Source organism: Oryctolagus cuniculus, chromosome 21 (assembly GCF_051225735.1).
Source record: "Oryctolagus cuniculus isolate XC-2025 breed Fujian yellow rabbit chromosome 21, ASM5122573v1, whole genome shotgun sequence".
NCBI classification, from domain to species: domain Eukaryota; kingdom Metazoa; phylum Chordata; class Mammalia; order Lagomorpha; family Leporidae; genus Oryctolagus; species Oryctolagus cuniculus.
This window is the reverse complement of record NC_142887.1, coordinates 35,500,206-35,519,382: the sequence shown is the minus strand read 5'-3', so window position 1 is coordinate 35,519,382 and position 19,177 is coordinate 35,500,206. Positions and strand designations below refer to the sequence as shown.

Here is a 19,177-nt window from a genome sequence, read left to right as displayed (position 1 = left end):
TCTGCCTGTCAAAAAAAAAAAAGACAAAGCACACTGGGTCTTACCTTGCCTCCTGCAGGACTGCGAACAGCAAAGCAGAAAAGGGTGGCAGGCTTGGCATTGCCCTCAATCTTGAACTCTGCGAAAGCAGCGGCGTGGCCTTCTATGGGTTGAGAGACTTTCCTGTCCACAGAATAGAGCTGCATTGCCCCAACCACACGGTTTTGCTAAGGAAAGATATTTGCAATGAGTAGGAGAGACAAGAGATGAACTAAAAATAATTCTTCAATGTTTCTAAAAGGAAAGTTACATATTGCTATGTTTTCTCTAATAAAAAAAATGAAATACATGGGGCTGGCGCTGTGGCACAGCGGGTTAATGCCCTGGCCTGCAGTGCCAGCATCCCATATGGGCGCCGGTTCTAATCCTGGCTGCTCCACTTCCAATCCAGCTCTCTGCTATGGCCTGGGAAAGCAGTGGAGGATGGCCCAGGTCCTTGGGCCCCTGCACCCACGTGGGAGACCAGGAAGAAGCTCCTGGCTTCAGATCAGCACAGTTCCGGCCGTGGCGGCCATCTGGGGATTGAACCAGCGGATGGAAGACCTCTCTCTCTCTCTTCCTCTCCTCTCTCTGTGTAACTTGAACTTTCAAATAAATAAATAAATCTTTTAAAAAATGAAATACATTAGCTATTAAAGGCATGATTTAACTGTGGAAAGATGGCAAATACTAGGAAAACAGACTACAGAAAAGGTGAATTTGTGAGCTGGTGTTGTGGTGCAATGGGTTAAGCCACTACCCCATATGGGCACAAGTTTGAGTCCCCAGCTGCTCCACTTCCGATCCAGCTCCCTGCTAATGCACCTGGGAAAGCAGCAGAAGATGGTCTAAGTGCTTGGGCCCCTGTACCCTTGTGGGAGACCTGGCTCCTGGCTTTGGCCTGGCCTTGCCCTGGCTGTCCTGGCCATCTGGGGAGTGAACCAGTGGATGGAAGATCTCTCTCTCTCCGACCTCTTCCTCTTCTTTTTTTTTTTTGTTAAAACAAAGATAATTTGCTAAATGTATAGCATGTATGTATACACTTTTTTATTTTCACAGAAAACAAGCCTTGAACATTTTGGAGGGAAAACGCCAAATGTTCATAGTAGTTAACTCAGAGGCTGGAGGTGTGGCGTAACGGGTAAGGCCACTGCCTGCAGTGGCAGCATCCCATGTAGGTGCCGGTTCAAGTCTTGGCTGCCCTACTTTCGATCTAGTTCTCTGCTATGGCCTGGGAAAGCAGAAGATGGCCCAAGTCCTTGGGCCGGTGTGCTCCTGGCTCCTGGCTTTGGATCAGCCCAGCTCCAGCTGTTGTGGCCGTTTGGGGAGTGAATCAGCAGACAGAAGACTTCTCTCTCTTCCTCTGCCTCTCTGTAACTCTGCCTTTCAAATAAATAAATAAATCTTTAAAAAAAAAAAGTAGTTAATTCAGGGGAATGAGATCATGGGCTCATTGGTATTTTCTGAAGTTATAAACAGCAAAAAATGCATCTAATAAAAAACTAAGAAGGCTAGTATCTTTGATAAAACTTAGGACTTAACATTTCCCAGCAAAGAAGTTAAGAACATTTATACCCAATGTGAGATGCTCAGAAAGCTGGATCAACAGGTGACAGGCCACAGCCCAGGCTCCTGAAACTCAAAACCTTGGCCCTAGGAGCACAGTGGATGAAATTCAGAGCCTCAGCCTGTTCCCCACCTACTCAAAGAGCCTTACAATGGCAAGCAAGGCTTCCACTTTTTTCTCTTTAAACAATCTTTCCTGGGGCCGGCACTGTGGCGTAGCGGGTAAAGCCACTGCCTGCAGTGACGGCATCCAATACGGGCACCTGTTTGAGTCCTGGTTGCTCCAATTCCAAACTAGCTCTCTGCTATGGCCTGGGAAAGCAGTGGAGGATGGCCCAGGTCCTTGGGCCCCTGCACCCGCATGGGAGACCTGAAAAAAGCTCTGGTCCCAGGGTAGGGGAGGTGGGCAGAACAGAGGGAAGCAATGAGGACAGACATGTGGTGCTGACGGCAGCTGCAATGACGGCCAACTAAGAAACACTGAACAAAACAGAACCACTGGTCCCGAGGTAGTCTATGGAGAGGAAAGATGGAACCAGAACCTTGTGGGTAGGGAAGAGCAGCTGGGGCAGGGGCGGGCAGGGCTGGCGCCTTGTCAGTGTCCCAGGTGTAGGCAGGGAAACAGGCCTACATCAGGAGCAAGAAGGGTTAGGGGAGTGGCTCCAACACACCTTAAGTGACTGCTGCAGGGAACCTGCACCTCACCTGGACAACAGGTGACCCAGGTTCTGTCCCTGCAACAGATACTCAGATCCCAGGGTGCAGGCAGGGGGTCTCCCTGCTTTCCTTCCCGAACTGCAAAGAGGGCTGTCCAGGGACTAGGTTAGGTGAGGGAAGGAAGAGAGCGGGTGAGTCCCAGTGCAGCAGAGTGGTGCATATAAGAATGAGATGGGACCTGGGCCCCAACTTAGGCCAGGGGAGCCCTCCCAGGTCCCTCTGTGGGAAGCCAGAGGAAAGAGCAGAGCAGAGAAAGGCCTGCAAACCATGGCCCCACCAACAAGAGAGTGAGGAGCCTGGCAGGCACAGGGTACACTGAGTGAGAAGCTAGTCTTGTCTAAGAGGGCAAGTGTGTGTGCCAGTGGCAGGGGTGGCTGTTCCACCACTGGACCATCCACTGGCTCACTCCCCAAAAGGCTGCAACAGCCAAGGCTGAGCAGGAGCTTCTTCTGGGTCTCCAATGTGGATGCAGGGGCCCAGGCAATTGGGCCATCTCCCACTGCTTTCCCAGGCACATTAGCAAGGAGCTGGATGGGAAGTGGAGCAGCCAGGGCTTGAATCGGTGCCCATAAAGGATGTCGGTACAGCAGGAAGTGGCTTAAAACCCTGCGCCACAGCACTGTCCCCAGTGCCCTCCTTTCTTCCTCCAGTTCTTTGCCCCTTGTCTTCCTTCCTGGAGCTGTGCTGGTGTTCTGGGTCCTGGCACTAGCCTTGGTTTTGTTCCCCTCTGGCTGGCCTCGCCTCTCTCAGATGTTGGCACTTTGCCAGGCTCCTTGTAAGCTGCTTACATGGCCTGCCCTGGCTTTGCTTCCTCTATTCTGCTTAGAGGCCAAGGGCTGGTTGGACTTAAAGCTCAACTTGGTCATCTTCCATTCTTTACTGGGCAGGTAGAAGAGTGATGGCTGGGATGTGCAGGCAGGCTTCCAGAAGTGATGGCGCTGAGCACCGGCCTGGCTCTATGGCCAGTGCTGGCAGAAGTGTGGATGCATTCTTAGAGCCAAAAGCACCAGAAATAGCCTCTGGTCAGAGTTCCAGTTGGGAGATTGGTCAGCTGCTTGCCTGCCCCAGCTGCTACCATGCCCTTGGGCACCTGTAATGTCAGCAAGTTGCTCCTACGGTTTCTCACGAAGGTGCCAGGATGGTGAGGTTGTTTCCATGGAACAAGTGAAGACCCACTTCCAAGGACCCGCCAGACAGGTCGAACAGTGACTTTTCTCGGGGGAGCTCCAATCCTTCGTGCTTCCTTCACAGGCCATTAGGCGGCAGGGCTGCACCGGACTGTGGAAATGTCAGTTTCCAGGGCTATCACACAGATAGAGGGGGGATGGGACTAGGGCAAGTCAGAAGACCATTCAGATGGCTGTTCTGAGACACAGCCAATTCTCCTCAACACAACTTTCTCGACTTTCTGCAAACCTGTAGTTGATTTCCAGAGCCCTGAGAAAGCTGATTCTAAGGTCTGCAAGTGTTCTCTCTGCCATCCTGGAGGAGTGGCTTTCTGGGGCCTTGTCACTGAGCCTGCGGACAAGCTGGTGGCTGCTGGTGCGGATGGAGGTGTCCGCTTCTCTTGGACCATTACTAGGAGTGGAACGCCCGGGTCACACAGCAGCTCTGAGAACTGCTAAGCTCTGTCCTATTGCTACGCCACTGGACACTCCTGAGGGTTCCTAAGTGAGGGCTCCACTGTTTCCACACACACTCGCCTCTACTTGTTGTCTATCTCCTCTTACTGCAGTCACCCTTGAGGGTACAAAGTGATTTGTATTTTCCCACTGACTAACATCACCAACATCTTTTCCTGTGCTTATTGGTCATGGCTATATCTTTTTAAGAAAATACCTGTCCAAATCATTTGCCCATTTTTGAGCTGCACTGTCTTTCTAATACTGAATTGTAAGGGTTTTTTACACGTTCTGAATGCAAGTTTCTTACGGATACGTGACCTGGAAACATTATCCATATTGCTGGTTATTTTTTCACTGTCTTCATGGAATTGTTTGAAGCACAAAAGATTTTAATTTTGATGTAATCTAATCTATTGATATTTTTCTTCATTACTAGCTTTTTTTTTTTTTTTTTTTTTGACAGGCAGAGTGGATAGTGAGAGAGAGAAACAGAGAGAAAGGTCTTCCTTTGCCATTGGTTCACCCTCCAATGGCCGCTGCAGCCGGCACGCTGCAGCCGGCGCACCACGCTGATCCGAAGGCAGGAGCCAGGTGCTTCTCCTGGTCTCCTGTGGTGTGCACTTGGGCCATCCTCCACTGCCTTCCCAGGCCACAGCAGAGAGCTGGCCTGGAAGAGGGGCAACCGGGAAAGAATCCGGCGCCCCGACCGGGACTAGAACCCGGTGTGCCGGTGCCGCTAGGTGGAGGATTAGCCTACTGAGCCGCGGTGCTGGCCATCACTAGTGTTTTTGATGTTGCATTTAAGAAGGTTATGCAGTGCCAGCGTCCCATATGGCCACCGGTTCATATCCTGGTTGTTCCACTTCTGATCTAGCTTCCTGCTAATGACCTCGGGAAGCAGTGGAAGATGGCCCAAATGTTTGGGCCCCTGCACCCATGCAGGAGACCTGGAGGAAGCTGCTGGCTTCTGATTGGCCCAGCTTCAGTGGTTGCGGGCATTTCAGGAGTGAACTAGTGGATGGAAGACCTCTCTCTCTCTAATAAGTAATTCTTTAAAAAAAAAAAAATGAGGTTCTGCTTATTTCACGGTTACTAAGATTTACTCTTATCTTTTCTTCGAAGACTTCTATAGCATCAAGTCTTACACTTGGCTCTGATCCACTCTGAGCTAACTTTTGAGTATGCATGTGAGGTAATGGCCCAACTTCATGCTTCTGCACATGGATACCCAGTGTACCAGACTGCTGACCAGACCACCCTGTTCCTTCACGGGAGTGGCTCGGTATCTCTGTTAAGCACAGGGCAGGCATCAGGTGCAGCAGTTAAGGTGCCACATGAGGCACCTGCATCCCACAGCAGAGTGCCCAGCTCTGAACCCCCTTTTCTTCAAATCTTTTTTTAATGTTTATTTGTTTGAAAGGCAGTATGACAGACAGCAAGAGAGAGCGATTGAGATCAATGTTCCATCCACTGGGTCACTCCCCAAATGCCTGAAACAGTCAGGGTCAGGCCTGAATCTGAATCTGAAGCCATAATCCGAGTTTCTCATGTGAGTGTGTCAGGAACCCAAGCATTGAGACTTCACCTGCTGCCTCTCAGGATGCATATTAGCAAGAAGTCAGATGAGAAGCCAGATTGAACTGGCACCGAGATGGGATGCAAACATCACAAGCTGTGGCTTAACTCATTGTGCCACGGCACCCAGCGCCTTCTTCACTTCTGATCCCAGCTTCCTGCTAACACACACCCTGGGAGGCAGCAGGTGATAGCTCAAGTACCAGGGGGCCCTGCCTCCTATGTGGGAAATCCAGACTGAGTACCAGGCTCCTGGATTCAGCCTGGCCTAGCCCCAACTGTTGCAGGCATCTGAGGAATAAACCAGCAGATGGAAAATCTTTCTCTCTCTCTCTCTGCCTTTCAAATAAAATGAAAAAGTAATAAATTGACCATAAAATGATATGTTTCTGAATTTTCAATTCTGTTCCACTGATTCACATATAAATTCTTGTTTAATTGCTTATTTATAATAAAGGAAGAAAATAATAAAAGAAACAAATTTTAAAAAGGGAGAAATAAAATGCACTTGAGCCATCACCTGCTGCAGCCCAGAGTGTACATTACCAGGAAGCTGGAATTGGGAACAAAGCCAGAACTTAAACACAGGCACCTGAAACATGGGATGCAGGCAATAAAAACAGCATCTTAACCACTACACCAGATGCTTGCCCTGTAAATCTGTTCTTTTGTTGCCACTACACTACTTGATTCTATAGGTCTGCAGCAAAGGTTGAATTCAAGTGGGAAGCATATATTCCAATTTTGGGGAGATTTCTGTTGTTGTTGTTGTTTTAAAGATTTATTTATTTGAAAGTCAGAGTTACACAGAGAGAGGAGAGGCAGAGGCAGAGAGAGAGGTCTTCCATCCGATGGTTTACTCCCCAATTGGAGGCAATGGCTGGAACTGTGCTGATCTGAAGCCAGGAGCCAGGAGCTTCTTCCGGGTCTCCCACGTGGGTGCAGGGGCCCAAGCAGTTGGGCCATCTTCCACTGCTTTCCCAGGTCATAGCAGAGAGCTGGATTGAAAGAGGAGCAGCCAGGACTAGAACCGGCGCCCATATGGGATGTGGGTGCTTCAGGCCAGGGTGTTAACCTGCTGAGCCACAGAGCCGGCCCCCATTTTGTTGTTTTTTAAATTGAGACTGTTTGGCTCCTGGAAATTCCATACAATTTTTAGGATGAGTTGTCAGTGTGTACAATGAAGCTAGCTGGTATTCCAAAAGTGACTACACTGAATTTGTAGATCAATTTGAAGAGTGCTTCCATGTTAAAAAGTCTTCCAATTCATGAACATAAAACATTGTTCCACTTATTTAAATCTTCACTACTTTCAACAATTTCTAGTTTTCAGAGTACAAATTTTGTACTTCATTTGCTAAATTTATTCCTAAATATTTTATTATTTCTGATCCTATTGTAAACAGATTTTTTTTTTTGGTTTAAAAATAGGGAGCTTCTTCAGCAGTTTACATTTTTTAAAAGATTTATTTATTTATTTGAAAGTCAGAGTTAGAGAGAGAGAGAGATCTTTCACCAAGCACTTGGCTCATCATACACTGCTTTCCCAGGTGCATTAACAGGGAGCTGGATCAGAAGCAGAGCAGCTAGGACTAGAACTGGTGCTCATATGGGATGCTGGCATTGCAGACAGCGGTTTAACCTGTTGTACCACTGTGCCAGCCCTAGATTCTTTTCTTATACGGATTTATTTATTTACTTGTTTGAAAGGAAGAGAGAGAGAGAGATTGATCTTTCATCTGTTGGTTTACTCCCTGAATGTCCACAGCAGCTGAGGATGGGCCAGGCTGAAACCAGACACCAGGTGGAAGCCAGGAACCAGGAATTCAATCTGGGTCTCCTTCCTATGTGGGCGGCAGGGACCCCACTACTTGTACCATAACCTGCTGCCTCTCCAGGTGTGCCTCAGCAGAAGGCAGACTGGGAGCAAAGTGAGGACTCACACCCAGGCACTCTGATATGGGACGTGGACATCCCAAGTGGCATCTTAACTGCTGTGTCAAACATGCAACCACACACTGACTTTTCTCAATGTAATTTTCAGATTGTTCATTGCAAGTATGTAGGAATGCAATTGATTCTTGTATCCTGATCTGGAACCGTGCAACCTCATGATTTTTACTAAGTTCCTTAGGATTTTCAACATACATGATGGCAACATGCACAAATAGAAACAGTGCTAATTCTTTCAAACATGGGTGACTTGCATCTCTTTTTCTTGTGTGACTGCTCTGGCTGGAACCCCTACAGACATCTTTGTCTTGTTCCTGATCTTGGGGGAAAGCTTTCAGCCCAGGACCAGTTAAGTGAGACAGCAGCGGTGGATTTTTCAGACGCCCCTCATCAGGCTGAGGAAGTTTCCTTCTGTTCCTAGTTTGCTGAACCTTTCTATTATCACACAGCGTGGGATTTTGACAAAAGGCTTCTCTGTCTACTGTGATGACCACAAGGTTTTATTAATTAATTTTGGATATCATATCAACCTTGCATTCCTGGAATAAGGGCAACTTGGTTGCGGTGCATAACCCTTTTCAGAAGTTGCTGGATTCAATGTGTTAGTATATTATCAAGAATTTCTCCATCAATATTCCTAGGAGACAGCGGGCTATAGTTTTCTCTGCCTGGCTATTGGCCTCATGGAAGGAACTGGAAAATAGACCCTTCCTCTTCTACTCTTTGGAAGCATCTGTGAAGGATTGAATTAACTGTCATCTGCATATCTGGTAGGATTAACCTGGGCCAGGCTCTTCTTTGTGGGTAGTTTTTATTACTAATTCAACATCTTAAACTGTTGTAGAGTTAGATTTTTTTTTTTAAATTTCTACTTGAGTCATTTTCAGTAATCTGTGTCTTTCTGGGAACTTTCACCTAAGTTATCTAATTGACTGGCATACAGTGCTCATGGTATTCCCTAGTGATTCTTTTGTTCCTATATAATTTGGATCTTCTTTTCTGATTAAAAAACAAAAACACTGGCTTCAGCCATGCTTATTCACTACTCATTGTCTCTGGCTGTCTGCAGTTCTAACACAAACCACATGGTCCACAAACCCAAAAACATTTTGTGTCTGGGCCTTCGCAGAAAAAATGTGCTTGGAAGAATAGAAATGCAAGTTCAGTGCTCTATGAAGAGCAAAGCAAAGGCTGGGAGGCTTGCAGGGGAGGTGCACAAGGCAAGCAGTAAGTGTTCCATGAATTGTCAAACACGCTGCTTACGGCTATGTTGGTGATACCAGATTCAGAATGACTGTCAAGCTTTCATGACTCTCAGTTCACAGTTCTACTTTTCTCTAACCCCTCAGCCCCTATCTATTTTGGGCAAAACACACACACTGCAGGCCAGACTCAGTGCAAAAACCCAGCTCCACAGAATAAACAGGGAGTCCAAATATAAACAGTATTCCAGGCCGGCGCCGCGGCTCACTAGGCTAATCCTCCGCCTAGCGGCGCCGGCACACCGGGTTCTAGTCCCGGTCGGGGCGCCGGATTCTGTCCCGGTTGCCCCTCTTCCAGGCCAGCCCTCTGCTGTGGCCAGGGAGTGCAGTGGAGGATGGCCCAGGTGCTTGGGCCCTGCACCCCATGGGAGACCAGGAAAAGCACCTGGCTCCTGGCTCCTGCCATCGGATCAGCGCGGTGCGCCGGCCGCGGCGGCCATTGGAGGGTGAACCAACGGCAAAGGAAGACCTTTCTCTCTGTCTCTCTCTCTCACTGTCCACTCTGCCTGTCAAAAAAAAAAAAAAAAAAAAAAAAAACAGTATTCCAGGCAATGAGGATGAGCAACCAAGGCTGTGCTGTGAGCAACTGTCAGGTGAGGGTCCTGGGACTTCAGAGGTCTCTTCCTGAAGGCAACACAAAGACTCAAACAGCACACCTTTCCAGGCGACATCCAAACAGCACGTGGGGCCGAGCAGCTGCTCTCTCCCACCTCCTCTTCCAGCCTCACAAAGGAAGAGTGAGTCAATTCTTCCTTTCCACGTCCGTATCACCTAGAAACTTCGCCATGGCAGCGTGTCTGCAGACTTTGCCTGTGTGTGGCTCCCTCACTGGGCAGCCCAGCATTCTCAGGTTCACTGCATTCTGTGCAATGCAACCCTCTGATGCCTTCACATCATAAACACCCCTTCCCTGCCATGTCCACCACCAACACCTAAAGTGCCTGCAACCCCACGTAAAGGCCAGCATCACCCACATCTCTTCCACAGGAAGCCAAAGGCAGAGCCTCCACATGAGGAAAGCTCCATACAGAGCCCTAACGAGTCAGTGATTCCAAGGAGAAACCATTCCAGCTAACAGAAGACAGGACACAGCAAAATGTTCTGGGCAGAAAATCATTCCTTCCATCAGAGCCTGGGCAAGGAGACGCAAACGAGCTCTGTTACAGAGGACACCACTGTAACCTCAGAGCAATGGCAACGTCCATGACCCCAGACGTGAGGTGGGGGTTCCCACGAGGCTACTGTCGCTCCTGCTTTACCACTGGCCCTGACGAGAAGTATCGGCTTAAATGGAAGCCTTGGGCCAACCACTGAGAGACACTGCGAGTTCAGGCAAGTCCCCTAAATTATAGCAAAGATTCATGGGAAGACAAGCCTGTGTGTGCACAGTAGAACAGGCTGGCTGGGCTAGAGGTCCATCAGCTCTTGCTCAGCTATGCCTCGTCTCAGGGACAAACAGCAGTCACCACCCAACTCTGCTTTCTCCTAAGGCCACCAAGTTCACCATTTTACTCTGGAAGTCCCAACCTCGCCTCTCAGTCATCTCAAGGTCACTGCCACCGTGCGAGTCCTGCATGGGTCATTTCTCCTGGGAGCTGCAGAGTGGAAGAGACCTGAACAGTGAAGACAGCTGCTTCCCCTACGCAGTTCCTCACTTCTCTCACACAAGGCTTTCTTCCTCTGTCTCTAGGCGCCCAGCCTTCACGGTGGTCCACACCCTCGGCACCCCTGGGAGCATCCCTTCCGTCCTACTACAGGGCCGAGAGGAAACATAGTCACATCACTCTTACTGAAGCCCGGCCACAGAGTTCAGGCTGGCGGCGAGATGGAGGAGCCTGCTCCGCCTGGCCCCTGCCCACCCTGCCAGCCTTGCCTCTCTAAGCTGCCTCTTGCGTGTCCTCCTGGACCAGTGCTGGCGATGACCCTGCGCTCCCAGGAGGAGCCGTCCTCTTTGGTTTCCATGCCCTGGCATGCACTGTTTCCCTTGGAATGTACTTTTACAGCAGGGAAAGCACAGCTGAGATGCCCCGGCTGTGGTGGGCCTTCCCTGACCTCATACACCCCCACGGCTCTCCCAGATACGACTTCTACACCACTCTGTGGCCAGGGCTGGATATCCCAGGGCCTCCAATACCTGATCACTGGGTTGGTCACCAGGAAGGAAAGAAAGGGAGGATGGGAAATCACACAGGTTAAGTCCTCAGCACAGAGCCTAAAGAATACCTCTGGATAAAACTATGGGGCCAAGTTGCTTCACAAAGTTCCTGAGCAAGTCCCTCCTCAAAACTGTGTCAAGAATCGTTTGCAGGATGGACATCAGTCACATGACAGAACACACTAGCGAACGCCAAAGCCGACCTGGAATTCTCTCACCCAAGTGCAGGTTTCCGGGTCATCTCTATTTCGGACGGCCTCAGGCCTGTCCCTTCGGGCTTCCACGTCTGCCAATCCCCCAGTGACGCAGCAATCCCACCGCAGCAGCACCAGCCCTGCAGGCTGCCTTCAGAGCAGGGGCGGGGGCGACTCACCTGGGCTGCGATGCCGATGAGCAGCAGCCACTTGTGGTGCTCGTCAGCACGGTAGTGGATCATCTGGCAGCCCGCCAGGCTGGCATGCCTGTCGAACATCTTCGTGGGCTGTGAGTCCCCTTCCATGCTCCAGTGGTAGACTGCGGTCTCGGTCACCAGGGCGACGGTGTTCACGGAGATCCACTTCCAGAAGATCACCTCTTCGCTCATGGTGTGAGCCTTCATTTTACTTTTCATCTCAATGTTAAAGATCTGAAGCGTCTTCCCGGCTAGGATTCCATTAGATGGGAAATTAAAGAGAGAGGGAGAGAGAGAGAGAAATTAAAATTTAAAAAAAAAAATGATCTCCTCTTTATTCCCAATCCTCTTAGTATTACTTTAAGTGTACTCCTTTAAGCTAATACGATGAAGAGGGAGAGAAAAGCTGCCTGAGTAGCAAACCAACTGCTGGCACTGGTAGTTCATGCCTGGATAGCTAGACACTGGCATTAGATTCTTCTTCCAAAAGATGCCGAAGCCTGACTACTTACAGAATGTATGGACAGCAATCAGAAATCAGCTCTGTGGAAGCAAACTGCCAGAGAAAATAGTTTGAGACTGGTTTCTGTAGTTTTTTAAAACACTTCCAGGGAGGGTAGCCCAAACCCAACACGTCCTTTCTCTATTTAGTATCTCCAACCCTCGGGAAAGAACGCAATCACCTCTCCACAGTGAGCCAACTCCTGCCTCTAACAGGGCTCCTCTGCCTACAGTCAGACACGTGCTGTGAAGGACAGCGTGCTGCTATGCTGCAGCTGGCTAGGAAGTATCTGAACCGTAGCTAGGGAAAACACTTAGGGAGCTCGATTTTGACCTTTACAGGGGTATTTCAAAAAGGTGGACAATGGACGTACAAGATAATTTTATTTGGGTGCAAAAAAAAAAAAATTCAGAAATCTGTGTGTTATGAGGGTTCTTCAGAGAATTCATGGAAAACACATACACTATGAAAAAACTATCCATGGGTTCTAAAAAAATTTCTGCCCCCAAACAATTTTTAAATTCTATTTTCAATGAACTTTTAAAGTACCCTCATGATATACCTTTAATTAATGTAAACAGCCCATATGAACAGTGTCCAACGGGACAACACAGTTCTAGACAAAAGATGGCACCATCCATCCTCAGGCAGGAGGCCCGTGTCACTCCCACCACTGGCAGGCAGCTGAGGTGCGATTTTGCCATCTATTCAAAACCCAGAGCTAACATGAAATGCTGCTGCTTCCTGGGACTGGACAGAAGGCAAGGACTCACTCTCTGGACACTTCTTCTTGACACTGTACTGGGTATCACAGCCAACATGGTTAATGCGAGGAGAGTAAAAAGATCAAAACAGAAGTCCACCTCTCCTTATTCACAAACAACACAACTATTTCCAAAGAAAATCTTAAGTAATCTGCAAATCTATACAACTAATAGATGAATATCACAATTCTATAGAATGTAATAAGGTCAACATACAAAAATACCACTGAGGGGCTGGTGCTGTGGCACAGCAGGTTAAAGCCTGGCCTGAAGCGCCGGCATCCCATATGGGCACCAGTTCAAGTCAAGTCCCGGCTGCTCCTCTTCTGATCCAGCTCTCTGCTGTGGCCTGGGAGAGCAGTGGAAAATAGCTCAAGTCCTTGGGCCCCTGCACCCACGTGGGAGACCTGGAGGAAGCTCCTGGCTCCTGGCTTTGGATCGGCACAGCTCCGGCTGTTGTAGCCATCTGGGGAGTGAACCAGCGAATGGAAGACCTCTCTCTCTGTGTCTCTACCTCTCTCTGTAACTCTTTCAAATAAATAAAATAAATCTTTTAAAAAAAAACACTGAATTTCAAGATTTTAGCAACAAAAAAACTGGAAATGAAATTTTAAAGAGATTTATAATAGCAACAAAACCATAATATTTAGGAATTTAATAAAAAATAGCATGGAAGGCTTCTACATTATAAACTATAAAACATTTGAGAGAATTTTTAAAAATATTCATTTATTTATTTGAGAGGCAGAGTGACAGAGAGATGGAGGAACCTTTAAATCTACCAGTTCACTCCCAAATGCCTCCAACAGATGGGGCTGGGCCAGGCCAAAGCCAGGAGCAGGGAGCTCCATCTCCCATATGGACGGCAGGAACCCAAGTACTTGGACCAGCATCTGCTGCCTCTCAGGTGCATCAGCAGGAAGCTGGATTGGAAACGGAAGGGCTGGGACTTGATCCCAGGCACCCTGAGATGGGATCCAGGCATTCCAGTTGGTGGCTTAGCCTGCTGCACCACAACATACACCTCCCTGAGAGAAATGTTTAAAGGCCTAAATAAAAGAAGGGGCATGTCATGGTCACAGATCACTTAAAATCATTCTGATGTCAATTCCCCTCTCCCCTGCCCCCCGCCACTGGCCTATGGGTTCAGTGTAACTACAATCAAAATCTCAACACCCTTTTCTGGGGGTAGAGAACAAGCTCATTCTAAAATATATGTGGAAATGAAGAGGACAGAGAAGAGCACTAATAATTATGTACAGAACCAAAGTTGGAATACCTAATGCAGGCAGATACTATAAAGCTACAGTAACGAGGGCCTGGCACTGTGGCATAGCAGGTAAAGCCACCACCTGCAATACCAGCATCCCATATGGGTACAGTTCATGTCCTAGCTGCTCCACTTGCAACCCAGCCCCCTGCTAATGCACCTGGGAAAGCAGAAGATGGCCCAAGTGCTTGGTCCCCTGTACCCACATGGGAAATCCAGATGAAGCTCCTAGCACCTGGCTTCAGCCTGGTTCAGCTTCGGCTGTTGCGGCCACTTGAAGAGTAAACCAGATCTCGATCTCTCTCTCTCTCTCCCTCCCTCCCTCCTACCCTCCCTCCCTCTTTTTTTTCTATTTCTCTCCTTCTCTTTCTGTATCTCTACCTTTCAAATAAATAAGTCTTAAAAAAAAAAAAATCCAGGGCTGGGTCAGGCCAAGGTCAGGAGCCAGGAACTCCACTTGGGTCTCCCACGTGGGTGGCAGGGACTCATTTACCTGAGCATCACTTGCTGTCCCCCTTGAGTGCACATTAGGAGGAAGCTAGAATCAAGATGTGGAATCAAGACTGGAAAGCAGGCATGCTGACACGGGATACAGCTATTCCACACTTCTGCCCCGCAGCAGTCATGTTCTTTAACAGCCCAAACTGGAAACAGTCCAAGGTCCACTGACTGGTGCAGGAAGAAACAGGACGCAGTGTGGCCGTACCACAGGACGCTATCCAGCAATAAAAGGAAGGAAGCCCTGACCACTCTTCCAGGTGAAAGAAGCCAGATGTACAGAAACCACTGGATGATTCCACGTACTTGAAATGTCTGTGACAGACTACTTATTGTATGACTGCATTTATTTGAAATGTCCAGGAAAGGCAAATTTATTGAGGCAGAAAGGCTGGGGGCAGGGTGGGAGTGACTACATAGCATGTCTTAAAACTAGATCATGACGATGGTTCCAGAGCTCCAGCACAATACACTCGGAACAGGTGAGAGACTCCCTACCGGAATAAAGTGGTGAGACAAAGACTGGACTCAAAGTTCACCTCCAGCATGGATGCACCTTTCGGTTTCAAACTGACTTGCATCACAGAAGGAATTTCCTTTAGCTTGAAAAGTTGTCCTTAGATGGGTTTAAAAGAACTTGTGTTGTACCAGGTACAAAAACAACTTCCCCTGGGAGCCAACCTCCGGTCACAGGTAATCCACCACAAGGGGGCGCTATGCCACCACCTCACCCCTCCACCGCATCTAGAGCTACAGGCTGCCCAGGCACTCAATCTGCTTCTAAAAATGAGGGGGAAAAGAGGTGGCTTGTAAAAAGAAACATAAATAAACATTCAAAGGGAGACGTTTCATAATAAAAGTAAGACTGTCATCCTTGGGCTGGTAATGCAAGATACCAGCAATTTTTTCTGTAAATGGACACCTAAGGTCTCTGTTTCACTTTTACAGCTCTTTGTGGCCACCATTCCCAGCCCTGGGGCTGCAGAAAAGCAAGCAGGCTGCCGGCTCCTCAGTTACGGTACTACTGTTCCACCGAAACGACAAGCAGCAGGTAGGGATTCCACTACCATGCCACAGGACAAGGGTAAAATGCACCTTCAGTTTTAAAGTAGTCACCATAAATCCATTAGCACAGAAAGCCTCAAGAGGGGACCCCAGGATTCCCCAGGCCTGGCAACCACATGAGCTGAGTGCTTCCGGAGCTCACAGTTGAGTAGGACAAGTTGCAAAGGTTTTTAAAAGGAGATGCTGGCGGCCGGCACTGCGGTGTAGCGGATAAAGCTGCTACCTGCAGTGCCAGCATCCCACGTGGGCGCAGGTTTGTATCCCAGCTGCTCCACTTCTAATACAGCTTCTTGCTAGTGGACTGGGGAAAGCAGCAGAAGATGGCCCAAGTGCTTGGGCCCCTGACACTCCTGTGGGAGATCTGGAAGAAGCCCCTGGCACCTGGCTTCAGCCTGGCCCAGTGCTGGCCATTACAGTCATCTGGGGAATGAACCAGTGGATAGAAGATGTCTCTCTCTGTCTCTCCCTCTCTCTCTGTAGCTCTTTCAAATAAATAAATAAATCTTTTAAAAATAATTAAAAAAAAAAAAAGGAGATATTGAGGTTGGGATTGTGGCACAGTGGGTAAAACCATGGCCTGCAATGGTGGCATCCCATATGAGTGCAGATTAGGGTCCCGGCTGACCCAGCTCTCTGCTAATGCACCCCCTGCCAGCCACGTGGGAGACACGGATGGAGCTCCAGGCCCCTGGCTTTGGCCTGGCCCAGACCCAGCCTTTGTGGCTATTTGAGGAGTGAATCAGCGAATAGACGATCTCTTTGCCTCTGTCTCTCTCTGTCTCTGTGTCACTCTGTGTTTCAACAAATAAATAAATAAATCATATAAAGAACACACTTAAACCTGGGTAAAAAAAATAAACAAAAATAAAAATAAAAAGGAGACGCAGCTCAAGAGGAGCAACGACAATGGGAAGTCTGGGAGCTCCGAGACAAGGCCCCCCCTGCCCGGCTTCACACTGGCATCCCTGGAACCAGCTCTGGTGATGCGACGACCAAAGGGCTCTGCAGAGCTCAATGTCTGTAATTCAGTCACTGCACGAAACAGAATTTTTTTTTTAAGACAGCTTTTCTTTCATTTTGGTCTAGAGCCTTTTAAACACTGCCCAATTCTCCGTGTGCCAATAATTTGTACTACAAGGACCTGAAATTGTCTTATGGCCACAAATTATGATAAACACAGCATAAATCCTTATAAATCCCTCTCTAGGCTCGCACTTCCAGAGCCTCACATTTCCCTGTACAGAAGAAAAAGCACTCAAACACGGTTATAGCTGGAGCAGTTCTTGTGACCACTGACAAAGAACGAGGAGCAGCCCTGCCATGCACGGGAGGCCGGCCTGGCTCTCAGAGGGGCTAGGCCGCGCCCAGCTCCACACAAGTCACCGCAGGGGACCCCGATCTCAGCCCAGAGGCTCTGCATAAAGGATAAAGGAAGACAACACAAGGCTGCTTCAGGATTCTGCCTCAGCACAGACCAAAACAAGGCTGCTGTGCAAGCCACAAACTACAAACGCCCACTCTGGTAGCAGAAACGAGTGACTACTTCTTAACCAATCACAGCTTTGTCCTCCCCTAGTCTTCCCTGCATTATAGACAAGACTTATTGAGATACCTAAATCATAAAGAAATTCCTATTCTTTTAAGAAAAGATTGGGGCTGGCACTGTGTTGTAGCAGGTAAAGCCGCTGCCTACAGTGCCAGCATCCCATACAGGCATCAGTGCAAGTCCTGGCTGCTCCACTTCCAATCCAGATCTCTGCTGTGGCCTGGGAAAGCAGCAGAAGATGGCCCAAGTTCTTGGGCCCCTGCACCCACATGGGAGACCTGGAAGAAGCTCCTGGATCCTGGTTTCAGACTGGCACAGCTCCACTATTGCAGCCAACTGGGGAGTGACCAGCGAATGGAAGACCTCTCTCTCTCTTTCTGCCTCACCTTCTCTCTCTGTGTAACTCTTTCAAATAAATAAATAAATCTTTAAAAAATTATTTATTTGAAAAGCAGAGTTACAGAAAGAGAGAGAGACAGATTTTCTATATGCTGATTCTCTCCCCAAATGGCCACAATGGCTAGAGCTGGGCCTATCTGAAGCCAGAAGCTTCTTCCAGTCTCCCATGTGGGTGCAGGGGCCCAAGGACTTGGACCATCTTAAACTGCTTTCCCAGACACATTAGCAGGGAGCTGGATTGGAAGTGGGGGAGCCGGCACTGGAACTGGCACCCATATGGGATGCCAGCACCACAAGCAGTGACTTTACTGCTACGCTACAAATCCCCATTTTCTGACAGCAGTGCACCTGCACCAAACCTCTGCTTCCTTAGATCATCCCCAAATCATCCAAGCAAAGCTCAGATCCCATAAAAAGACCTAACACCCACTTAATGAGACACCCCCAGTCTCCATGGTGCGGTTCTCTCTTGCTACAACAAGAAATAAACCCAACACATTCAACTGCCATTGCATTCTTGTTGGTCTCTGGCTTGGAGAGGACTAACAACCTGCTGTGTTCTCTTCACCCCCATCACTCCCAACACACAGCCTCCAGGAGGTCCACACAGGACTATACCAAGGAACCACCAGGCAGGCTAAAATGCAAGTCATTTCTCAGACTTACTCAGAGTTCCTAACATCAAACACCTCGTCAGATGAGGTCCTTCAGAAGCACTGCAACAATATGAAAAATGCAGAGCCAGCACTGTGGTGTACAGCAGGTAAAGCCGGCACCTGCAACACCAGCATCCCATACGGGCCCAGGTTTATGTCCCAGCTGCTCCACTTCCGATCCAGCTCCCTGCCGATGTCCTGGGTAAAGCAGAAGAAGATGACCCAAGTGTCTGGGCCCCTGCTACCCACGTGAGAGACCTGGATTTTGCCTGAGCCGGTCTTGACAGTCGCAGCCATCTGGGGAGTGAACTGGCAAATAGAAGATCTCTCTCTGTCTCTGTCACTGTCTCTAACTCTCAAACAAATACATATTTTTTTAAAATAAAATTCTTAAAAAACATGAAATGCACTACAAGGTGACTATTTCATCAAAAACAGCCAAGAGATAAGTGACAAAGAGAAACAAGCCATGGAAGATGACCCAAGTTCTTGGGTCCCTGCACCCACATGGGAGACCCAGAAGAAGCTCTTGGCTCCTGGCTTGGGATCAGCTCAGTTCCAGCCATTGTGGCCATTTGGCCATTTGGGGAGTGAACCAGCAGATGGAAGATCTCTCCCTCTCTCTCTCTCTCTCTCTTTATAACTCTGTCCTTCAAATAAATAAAATAAATCTTTAAAAAAATTAAAATAGTATACACCACTTACATTACATACTAAAATAATACTTTGACAAGACTTCCAGAGAAAAGGTAGAATTGGTAACATAACAAAGATCCTTTCAGATAAAAAAGATTTTAGCTTTCTTTTAAAAAGAAAGGTCTTAACTTCCGGACATCCATATACCTTCTGAAATGACAAAGCAGATGAGGACGGCAAGGCTAATTAATATCTGACATTCACAACTTTTAGGTCCAGTTCTCAGCGTTCGGCTTTAGTGGTAATGCATTTCACATGACACTAGCAAGCGCACTGCATACTTGCACATGATGCTTTCAGGTCCCCCACTGGAGACACTAGGATGAGATTCTCTATTCCCGAGGTAATCAGAAAGTTCCAAGCACCAAAGTTTCCCTGGGTTTACAGAAGTGAAATTCTTTTATGGGCTGGGCATCCCTAACCTGGAAATCCCAAACACAGAACATCCTGACATCCACAGTGCTCCGAAAGCATCATGCTGGTGCCCCAGAAGTCTCGGGTTCAGACTAGAGCAGTCTG

The 19,177-nt window shown here is 48.3% G+C and overlaps 1 protein-coding gene across 5 annotated transcripts in view; it reads right to left on the bottom strand.

The window, feature by feature from the left end:
- Nucleotides 1-19,177, bottom strand: part of CLTCL1 (clathrin heavy chain like 1) — a 108,506-nt gene that overhangs the window by 65,823 nt on the left and 23,506 nt on the right. For all 5 annotated transcript variants that reach the window (XM_089323602.1, XM_089323601.1, XM_089323600.1 and 2 more), the window contains exons 3-4: nucleotides 11,245-11,513; nucleotides 45-206 (exon numbers count right to left, since the gene is read on the bottom strand). In XM_089323602.1, the coding sequence (XP_089179728.1) occupies nucleotides 45-206; nucleotides 11,245-11,513 (431 nt within the window). The remainder of the gene's footprint in view (nucleotides 1-44; nucleotides 207-11,244; nucleotides 11,514-19,177) is intronic.